Source organism: Aythya marila (genome assembly GCF_965140915.1).
Source record: "Aythya marila genome assembly, chromosome: 2".
Lineage (NCBI taxonomy): Eukaryota > Metazoa > Chordata > Aves > Anseriformes > Anatidae > Aythya > Aythya marila.
This window is the reverse complement of record NC_139043.1, coordinates 129,120,089-129,131,392: the sequence shown is the minus strand read 5'-3', so window position 1 is coordinate 129,131,392 and position 11,304 is coordinate 129,120,089. Positions and strand designations below refer to the sequence as shown.

The 11,304-nt window shown below is 37.0% G+C and overlaps 1 protein-coding gene across 1 annotated transcript in view; it reads right to left on the bottom strand.

Annotated features, from left to right (window-relative positions):
- RALYL (RALY RNA binding protein like) overlaps positions 1 to 11,304 on the bottom strand; it is a gene marked incomplete at its 3' end in the record, with an annotated part of 194,621 nt that overhangs the window by 53,353 nt on the left and 129,964 nt on the right. The window contains exon 2 of the mRNA XM_082755393.1: positions 10,190 to 10,265. Coding sequence (XP_082611519.1) covers positions 10,190 to 10,265 — 76 coding nt within the window. The remainder of the gene's footprint in view (positions 1 to 10,189; positions 10,266 to 11,304) is intronic.

Here is an 11,304-nt window from a genome sequence, read left to right as displayed (position 1 = left end):
TTTCTCTAAAGCAGTGAATGCTTTTATATTGAATTATACTTTTATAGGACTTAAAATTATCTTGGTTTAAACATGACTAGAGCTGTTGCTTTATGAAAGATAGGTCTTTTTTTTTTTTGGAAGAACTGTAGAGCAACAATCATCTTAGATTTATCTAGAATTTAGATAAAGCTAGATTTATTGCACTGAAATAAATAGTTTATTTCATGAAGGAAGGCAAATAAAGGCACCAATAATATACATTTCTGTAAAAATTAAATACTTTGCTTTTATTCTTTTATTCAAAAGAAAAATCAAGTTATGCAATCTGAATATGATGCATTCATCATAAGATTATGTTCCATAAGCATGTATATATTTTATTCAGTATAAAAAAAAAAAAAAGAGAAAGGTGTTTTCACATTGTAATTTAAGTGAGCATTATAATTTAAGTATAAATATAATTTAAGTGTAAAGTATTAGAAAATTATTTATTTATTTATTCATTCTGTTGGTTGGGCTATGGCTTTAGGTTCTTGTAGGCCAACAATAAAAGTGAATGCACAAATGTAATAAGAGAAAGAAGGAATAAAGAAAAATGTTATAAGAAAACTAGAACGATATTCAGTCAAGAAAAGTCCTTATGCCTTCAATTATTTTTGTTAAATGCCAGTAGTTTACAGCATATTGCTAATATACTGACAATACTACAGCATGGATTATGCAACATACTGCAGTATTCAAATTGTGCTTGTTTGAGTTTATGTTATGTTTTCAAAGGGAAGGAATGATCTCAAGAAGCCTCCTACCCTGGAAGAAATTATTAGGTTGCCCATCACTGTGTCCTTCACACTTTTTCCTGAAACAAAGAATGCCTGGGAGTCCTCAGTACAACAACTCAAAATAATGACTGTGTGGACTGAGAGGCATACCATGTCACACCAAAATCTATAAACTATATCTTAATGCAAATCTGAGAAGTGTAGCACAAGTAGGGAAAGACTGCAACCAATTTTTTAAGACTTCACTATGAAATAAAGATACAAAATGAAAGAAAATGAAAGATGTGTAGTATAATTCAATCAGTTTTGTGATGGACATCATGAAAGTAAAATGTGCTCAGTAAAATGACAAAGTATTTTTGTCAAAAAACAAACAAACAACAACAACAAAAAACACACCCAAACTTCAATACATAAACATAATCATATCCTGTAAATAAAAAGATATCTCTTTTCAGCATAGTAATATTAGACTTCTGAATAAAATAATATCCACCAGAGGCCACAAGACTTATGAAATTGTAAAGGTTGCTTTATATGACTAAGTAGTGGCATGTGAAATTAAACTTGCTGAATATACAATTTAATTCCATTACATAAAGAAGTGATTGGGAATGTGAAATAACTGTGCAATTTAATACCACTGAAAGAGAGCTGAACTATAAGCCTAAAACTTCAGAGAACAGCATAGAAAGTGCTTGCCCTCTGGGGACACCTTCCCCATTGCTACAATAGATGGGTAGTGCCATGGGAATCCAACCAGAACAGGGTGGAGGTCAAGCCAGCTGAGGCAACATGAGACAATCTTACTTGGTATTTCATGGTTTTGTTAATCCATCAACTACTATTTGTCTCACTTCAGGGCATGCCTGAGCTTGATAGATCCCAGGCTCAAAGGCTTCATGCCCAGCCAGCAATGGGAGTACTGTAAGGAGTGGGGCTGTAATAATTCCTCACTGAGCCTTCAAGATGTGGTTCTGGAGCAAAACTAGTTTTGCTTATGTGGCTTTATAAGGAAGCTTGAACTGTGTCACAGGTGAAAATAACTCACATGAGGAGGAAGAACATGTAATGTAGAATAACTCTTTATATGTTCACAAATAAATAATTCTTTAAAATCTTTGTTGGTCACCTAGAATGGCATTGAGCCAGGTGAGTGAACAGACACCTCTGCAGTGCTGAGTAACTTGCTTTCCCAATTAAGTTTCAAATCCTAGTCCCCCAGTTCCTTACATTATACTAACATTAATTCACTCCTTGCGGGGGTTGTTTGGGGCACACAAATTAGTTTTCTCAACAAGCAGACCTGGATGATATTTGGGACAGTTTGCTCCTAATTCCTTCCCAACAGTATTGGTAACATCACAGTAGATATGGCTCCCTGTGCCTTGCACAGTCTCCAGCAAGTCCCACTTCTCATCTCGCACACCGGGACCTGCAGCAGCCATACATATTTTCATGCTGCTAAAGCTTTCAGACCATATATTTAACACCTTGTAAAACATGGTAGTAGGTTGAAATGAAAAATAAATAGCTTAAAAATTATTTTATGATGTAGAGAAATGGAGTACTAGTCTATTAGATTATTTGTGTTTAATTCAATATTGGTATTTATTGGTATTGGGGCATATATATATATATAAACAAACAAACAAACAGTATATGTACTTTCATATGCTGACACAGAACTGCTTTAGTGAACTACTGACCAAAACACCAGTAAATTAAAAAGACATAGTCTGGTCCTTTATTTTATCATGAAAAAAAAAAAAAAAAAAAAGCTTCCAAACACTGATATATGTGTCAACACCTTTAATCTTCACTTTGTGTTTCAAAGACATGAAGATTAGCTAGTAAAATTAATTTCTGCTTAAGGGTAAACCCAAATAACATACTGTAAAATAATTTTAAGATGCAGATTTGTCAAGCTTCTGCTTTTCTGCAGAAGTGTTGTGCTAAAAAAAGGAAACTCACAACAATTTTGAACCTTCTGGGGTTTAGGTTTCCCCTCAAGTACTGAACAGCATTGCAAATCAGGAGGAATGATGCGAACAATTATATTAGATTTAATCAGATCCCTGAGCGCTATCGTAAGCATATCTGTAGTTTTTCAGAGAGTATGCTTAACACTAATAATGTGTTTAACCACATTCTGAAGCAAAACCCACATTTTTCTCTTTTCCAAGTATCGGTGAACAATAATGTTGGCCTACCCCCACAGTGCTCTGATCACATTCCTGCAGACCTGGACAGCATCTCTGTACTCTCACATCACCTGTTACTACTTCCACCTATTGTATGCCTCTTTTTATATGTTTTAATTCATCAGTTTATTGCTTGTCCATGCAGACCACCTGCCAACTTTTCTTGATTTCCAGTTTGTCAGGATGAACCAACTTGAAGGAGGTGATCCTCAGAAATCAGGTAGCTCTCCTGGACCCTTCCTCATGTTGGGACTGTCTCTCAAGGGATTGTTCCAAGCAAGCCAAGTCTGCTTTCTAGAAGTCAAAGGCTGTGATTAATAGGATCTTCAGCTGATAGGATCTGTTAAATTACATTTAACAGAGATGTGGAAGTAAATTCTAGTCCAACTGAAGAGAATTGCAAAACTTTCTGCTGACTTTATTAGGTCCATGATGTCTTTTACATTCTAAGCATCACCCTTAATTTTGTCCCCTGTGTGTGTGTGTATGTGAGGAATGCTAGCATCAAATAGATGTAAAAAGAAATATAAGTGAAATAAGAAAGAACAAATAGTTTGAGGATGTGAATGAGCTTATGTATAAGTCAAAGAAGAAACGATATACACTTATCTATCTCGAATCTAATTATCCCAAAAGCCAAAAAAAATGTGTCTGACATTTAGGCTCATGTTAAAGTTTATACAGGTGAGACTGAATTAAATTATTCCCACACAAATTATAAAACTAGAAAGGATAAAATGAGAATTTAGTTCCTGAACTGAGGCACAATGAAGTTTTCTGATACCATTCCTAACAGAAGTGGATCTAATGACCCAGATACATAAACAAGTTGTATTGTATAACATATTATAGGGCATCACAAAACTGGGAATACCACACAGCTGATACAAACACATCTAGGAAATTCCTAAAACACATTGATGATAACTTCTTGGTACAGGTGAAAGGCTGTTGGTAGACAGATGTCTAGGAAGGGTTCCCTTCTAGGTTTGTTGCTTGTGAATAGAGAGGATCTTGTGGGTGAAGTGGTGATAGGCAGACATCTTGGCCACAGTGACCATGAAGTAGTTGAGTTTAGAATCTTTGGTGACAGAAGGAAAACCGCCAGAAAAAGTTTGACCCTGAATAAGGGGAAACAAATCTTTGGGTTGCTCAGGGAACTAAGGTCCCCTGGGATTCTGCTTTTGAAAGCATTGGGATCCATCAATGCTGTTCACTTTTAAGTACCACCTCTTAAGAGCACAAGAGTAGGCAGCTCCAAAGTGTCAGAAGTCAAGCAAATGGAGCAAAAGGCTGACTTGGCTGAGAAGGGATTTTATTCTGGATCCTAAGTGGAAAAGAAAAGTGTATGGACAGTAGAAGCAAGGTCAGGTGACATGGGATGACTACAGAGATGCTGTTTGCCATTGTAGGGACATAATTCATGCAGCCAAAGCTCAGATCATAGTTGAAACTAGCCAATATTGTGGGATACAGTAAAAAGGGCTTAAAAAATATGTCAACTGCAAAAGAAGGAGCAGAGATAACATTGGTTCATTACTTGATGTAGAAAATTACCTCACAAATATGGATATAGACAAAGAAAAGATGTTTAATGCCTTCTTTGCCTCTGTCTTTAACACTGATGATGGGCCCTGGGACCCCAGAACCATGAGCTGGAGGGCTGTGATCGGGGAAATGACAAACTTCCAGCCAACTCCAGACTTGTGAGGGATGTGCTGCTCCAGCTGGATGCATCTAAGTCTATAGGGCCTGATGGGATTCATCCCAAGGTACTCAAAGAGCTGGCTGATGTCTTTGTGAGACCTGTATCAATTATTTTTCAACAGTATTGGGAATCTGGAGAGGTCTCTGTCAACTGGATGCTGGCAAATGTTTTTACGATTTCTGGGTAGGGAAGCAAAGAAGACCCTGGTAATTACAGGCCTGTTGGTCTCACTTCAGTGCCTAGTAAAATTATGGAGAAATTTATTCTGGGAGTTATTGAAAAAAACTTCAAAAGCAATGTTTGACAGCAAGTTGAATATGAGTCAACAGTGTGCCCTGACAGACTGAAGGGCCAACATCAAGCATGGCATTGCTAGCAGATTGAAGGAAGTGATTGTCCCACTCTGCTCTGCACAGGTGTGGCCTTACCTTGCACTGCACTGTGTGCAGTTTGAGGCACCACAACATAAGGAGGACATAAAAATATTAGAGTGTCCAGAGAAGGGCTAAAGAGATCATGAAGGGTATGGAGGGGAAGATAGATAAGCAGCAGCTGAGTTCACTTGGTTTGTTCAGTCCAGAGAAGAGGAGACTGAGGGGAGACCTCATGGCGGCCTGTAGCTTCCTCATGAAGGGAGCAGAAGGACAGATGCTGATCTCTTCTCTCTGGTGACCAGTGATAGGACCTTAGGGAACAGCATGAAGCTGTTTTAGACTGGATGTTAGGAAAAGGTTCTTCACCAAGGGGGTGGTTGGTCATTGGAACAGGCTCTCTAAGGAAGTGGTCACAGCACCAAACCTTCCAAAGTTCAAGAAGTATTTGGACAACTCTCCCAGACATATGAATTGTTTTTTGGGTGATTCTGTGCAGACCTGGGAGCTGGACTTGATGATCCTCATGGATCTCTTCCAACTAGGGATATTCTATGATTCTATGATTGGTTGCTCTGTATTGATTCATGTAACATATTCTGCTATAAATGTAACGCAGATTTCTCTTCAGAGGCACAGAGTTCTTTGAATGTGTTTGAACCTTGAAACACTTAATAAATAAAATCATGAAACCCTGTGCAGTACTGATTACCTTAAAATTGTTCTTCAATATGTCTTCAACATCCTAAAATACTCTTTAAAAATCTGTAACAACGGAGACTGAACAAACAACAGCTGTTACCCTTAATACTATGTTGTACATAGTCACTCTTTTTTTCCAATTTGTTGGATGTCTAGTGTAAGAAGTTTCTTCTGTCCATGTTTCTTGAACATGCTTATGAAAACAGCACATAAGGTCAGTGCCAAAGCTTGTTCAAATAACAGTATAGCACATCTACTATTTCCTTTTTTCCCACTAAATCAGATGTCTTGTTAAAAAAGGAAATTATATTGGTTCAACATCTTTTACTCTTCATAATTCTATGATGATTTTCTTACCAACTTACTATCCTCTAGATGTTGATGAAGTTATTTATTTATTTATTTTCCTAGTACATTTCTGGGAATCAAAGATGGGCTGCTCCTTTCAACCTTAGTACAATTAGTAATTGTTCACACACAGATTCAACCAGTTCTTTAAATGCTCTAGGGTGAATTTCATCATAACATTTCCATTGAATTTACACTCACATACTGTTTAACCACTTCTTTTATTCCATCCCTATGGATAAAATTGATTTTCTTAAATAGCTGGTCAATTAACCTTTTTTGCTAATGCAGAAGAAACCTTTTCTAGATCATCTAATTTTCTATATCATTTGCTATCCTCTTTTGAAGCATGGTAAAAAGTAACAGAATTATAAAAAGGTAGTTACACTAACAATCTTTTTGTGGCCACTTATACTGCTATGTGCCTTAGCCTTTCTGGTTTCCCAATGGATGATTTTGCTGTTCTTTTCTACCCACATTTAGTCATATGGTTTTGTTTCCACATTTTGTACAATTCCTTTTCACTTTTCAGGATCTCCTGGAAAGCGTCCAGCAGAAGACCACAAAGATGGTACAGGGCCTGGAGCATCTTCCCTATGAGGAAAGGCTGAGAGACCTGAGTCTGTTTAGCCTTTGGAAGAGACGACTGAGAGGGGATCTTACTAATGTTTATAATTGACTTAAGTGTGGGAGACAGGGATTTGGCCAACCACTTTTTTGTGATTTGTGAGGACAAGACGAGGGGCAATGGCCAAAAAATGGATCACAGGAAGTTCTGAACCAATATGCAAAAGAACTTCTTCATGGTGAGGGTGATGGAGCATTGGAACAGACTGTTCAGGGAGGTTGTGGTGCCTCCTCTGGATGTATTCAAGACCCGTCTGGATGCCTACCTGGGCAACTTGCTCTAGGGAACCTGCTTTGGCAGGGGGATTGGACCCGATGATCTCTTGAGGTCCCTTCCAACCCCTACAATTCTGTGATTCTAAAATTTCTTTCCAAGATATCCTATTTATCAGCTCCTTTGAGTTCATTGAAGTCTGTCCTTTTTGAAATCCATCCTACTTCTTACAGTCCTCACATTCTCAAAATGAATATCTTGTGAATTTTTAACCAATGACTGTTGTAGTCAAAATCAAATCTAAAGTAACATCTCTCCCTCCTAAATTTCTCTGTTTGTTGTGGGTTGACCCTGGCCAGCATCTAAGCAACCACAGTCAGTATCTGACTCCCCTTCCATTGCTTAATCACCCTCCCACGCTACCTCCCCAGGGGATGGGGAAGAATAGGAAGAGTAAAAGCAAAGAAATCTCATGGGCTGAGATAAATGCAGTATAATATGATAAGGAAGAAGAGGTAAAAACAAGTAATGCAAAGGCAATGACTTTTCACCTTCCACAAACATAACGATGCCCAAGCATCCAGTTGGCTAATCATCCAAGCAATGGCTACGTTGGAAGACATACCTCCCCAGTTTTTATTTTGTGGTATGACATGACGCTATAGAATATCTCTTTGGCTAGTTCGGGCCTGTTGTCCTAACTGTGTTCTCTCCCAACATATTTCCCACCCCCAGCCTGCTCACTGCATGGGCAGAGTGGAAAAAAGAGAAAACCTTGATGCTGTGCATATACTGTGCAGCAATAGCCAAAACATTGATGTGTTTTAGTCATTAATTGAAAACACAGCAGCATAGGGGATCCCTTGAAGAAAGTTAAATCCATACCAGCCAGGTCTAGTATACTGTTTTTATATAAGAAAACGTTAACTTTGTCAATAACTTTGTAAGCCATTGATTTCCTCAGTTATTATTATTCTGCTAACAGATACAGGGATAATGAAATTTCTCTATTACCTTCAGATGAAGGCTTCTGTCAGTTGCTCAAAAAAAGCCTTTTTTAATCTTCTAGAGAATTGGTCTGTGATAGATCCATGAAAGAACACAACCTAAAATCTTTTTCCCTTTAAAGTTCCCTCAGAATTTTCCACGGGTAATGTACCTCTGTCTTGTCTGTAGAACAAGGATTTATGAGAAACTATTCAGAAGCTCAGATGTGGAAGTGGATATAAATGCCAGAAATTTTTAAAAATCTTTTGAAATATTCACACAGCAACATAGTAATCCCATGGCTACTAGTAACACCTACAAAGATTAACAGGTTGCAGTTGAGAGTAATGATAAAGCAGAAGCTCTCTTCTCCCAAAGTAATATTCCTAACACTTTTGCGAAGGGCAGCTATGTGCTAAAACTTCACAGCAACTCAGATCTAAAATGCTCATTCCTGTCTCATTCTGAGATCTCACTCTTGAATTTTCCTCTGATGCTTTCAGACCAGGCCAGCCTCTGATTTCACTGCTGAATTGCCGTTCTCAGAACCTGTGTGTTTGCATTTCAACCACAGTAGAAATCAGCCCTAACTCCTCTCATGGATCTGGAGTGTGGACTCTATAGTACTTTTAAGGAAAATGGAGTTTAGTGAGCATCAGTGCACGTATGCATGTCTATCTGTCAATCACCCTAAAAATATTTAAATATTTGATTTTTATTTAAAAAGAAAAAAAAAGTAGGTGTTTTTTCAGGTTTGTAGATGTATGAAAAAAAGGCATTTGGGAATAGAAGAAACACACTCAGGGGTTTCAAATATTTATCAATGTTGTCCCAAACACCTAAGGATGAAATCTAGTCTTGTTAGATATTGATTTGCACCCTTTACACACAGATCAATGAGAAACCAGTTCTTTTGCTCTGAAATTATGAGCCATTTCACCGAATCATACAAATACAAAGTCACAAGAACTAGGCCATAGTCAGGCAATAAAGAGTAAAGTATTCAAAATTGAAATTGCTCTGATACATATATGTGTATATATATACTTAAAAGAACAAAATAAATTATTGACTGTAGCTGCAGAAGTGGAGACATCAATAAACAGTTCACAAATCATCACACTGTCTTTTTGTATCAGTAGGTTTTGCAAATGACAGATTTATAATTTTATTGTGTACATCATTATAATTTTGTGAAATGCTGCATTTTTATATGGGGCTAAAGTCTTATGTTCTCCATTGCTGTCATTTTCCCTTCAGAAAAAATAAAGAGAGATGAGGAAAGAAAAATTATATTACCAGTGCATACAGAAATAAATACAATGTATACATATTTTTATGATACATCACATTTTAAAATTCAAAGCTTGAATTTTAGACTGAACACTTGAGTGTGGTCTTACAGCACTGAATGTTAACTGTGCACAATGCGGATGACATCACTGTCCCTAGAACAAAACCTATGTGACTGCATTCTACTGCTTCATCCTAAAGGACTGTCACTGTCAAATATCTTTTCAAATAGCATTTTAATATATTAATACTCTATGTATAATACTTAGAGTTTAAAGTTGCAGCTCCGTCTTCTGGATAGTTCTTGCATTGACAAACATCTACGTGTATGGAGGATGAAGAGACCAGGTTTTTGGCCTCCATGAAATGGAAGGTATTTTCACTAAGAAATAAAGTCCTGATATGATTGATTATTTTATCTATTCTTCTGAATGTGTGCATTAAAATTTGGACACCCAAGTGGTCCTTTTTTTTTTCTTTTTCTTTTTTTTTTTTTTTTTTTTTTTTTTCCAGCAAGTAGAAGTTCTGTTTTTGTTGTTGTTTTTCCCCAACCAAAAGAGAGGCATTATTTGCATATGGTTATCATTTCATATAAGAATTGATCAAGGATTTTGTCTGCAGGGCTTATTCCTAGCTGGTGTCATTTTTATTTTTTTTTTCTGCTATGAACATCATACAGTCTTTATCTCTGGAAATTAGACCATGGCTCTGGATGCATTATGTAGATAAACATAGCGTCAGACACTTCTGTCCTGGCTCTTTTACTCACATTCAGAAACTTTTGGTGTGTACAAGAGCTTGATTATATTTCTTATGAAAATCAAACCATAAATGGGGAAAAATCTTTTGTCTAGCTCATGTCCTACACAGTGACATTGCTGGACATATTTGGAAAACAAAACGAAACATTGCAGGTTACCATAGTTTTTTGAATAAGTTTGTTTTGCATTAAGTTAACATGAAATCTAACTTACCTGTAAAGTGCTGAAAGTGGCCGCTTGTTGCCAGGTTTTGGTCTGTATGGTTTTGGTTCTCCTGCCATGTTGATATCTGAAAGCAAACATTGAAACTCATAAGCTAAAGGTTTGGACCTTAGAGAATCTTTGCAAAGGCACCTTCATGACACTGAAAATGAGCAATAGGCAGTGAAAATGGACAGCATATATAAAACACTGATCTAGTTTTTAACCACTTTTAAATTGATGCTATAAAGTTTTCCTAAAAATTCTTATTTACATAAGAACTTTTACATAATTTACGTAAGAACATATGTACATATTTACATAAGAACTTTACATAGTTACATAAGAACTTTTACTGTTCTTATTTACATAAGGATTTTAGGCAAAATGAGAGAGAGAAAAAATGACCCTTATATTTTTTTTAAAAAGCACAGGAATTTTCACTCATGATGCTGAAAACAATAATATATTTCTACTGCACAAACTTGAATCGCAATTTAGATGTAGAGACAAATGATGAACTCAGGCCATATACTGTTGTGGAGGGCTGCAGTACTTTTAAAGTACTCTTTAGTACTCTTTAAGATCTTGCAAACAGTAGATGGATTTTTAACTGAGACTTCGCTATCTACTCGAAAAGAGAGTTTTCAAGAGCAAAGAAAAGGGTATCGATTTCCTAACCCAAATGCATCCTTTTTATTATTCTCAGTGTTGAAGCAAACTATCTTTAAAATTTTTATGGGGCAACAGAAAATCTGTTCTTGCATATACCTTATCTTAGGTAAGTACTCATAATTCTCAACAACATCAGAAATCTTGTGAAATTCCTTCCTTCCTTCCTTCCTTCCTTCCTTCCTTCCTTCCTTCCTTCCTTCCTTCCTTCCTTCCTTCCTTCCTTCCTTCCTTCCTTCCTTCCTTCCTTCCTTCCTTCCTTCCTTCCTTCCTTCCTTCCTTCCTTCCTTCCTTCCTTCTCTCCCTCTCTTTCCCTCCTTTTCTCTCTCTCCCTTTCTGTCTCTCTCTTCCTCTCTTTCCCTCCGCTTTCTCTTCCCCCCTCCCCTCCCTCTTGTTCTCTCTCTTCCCCGCTCGCTTTATCCCTCCCTTCCCCTCTCTCTCTTTCTTTCTCTCTC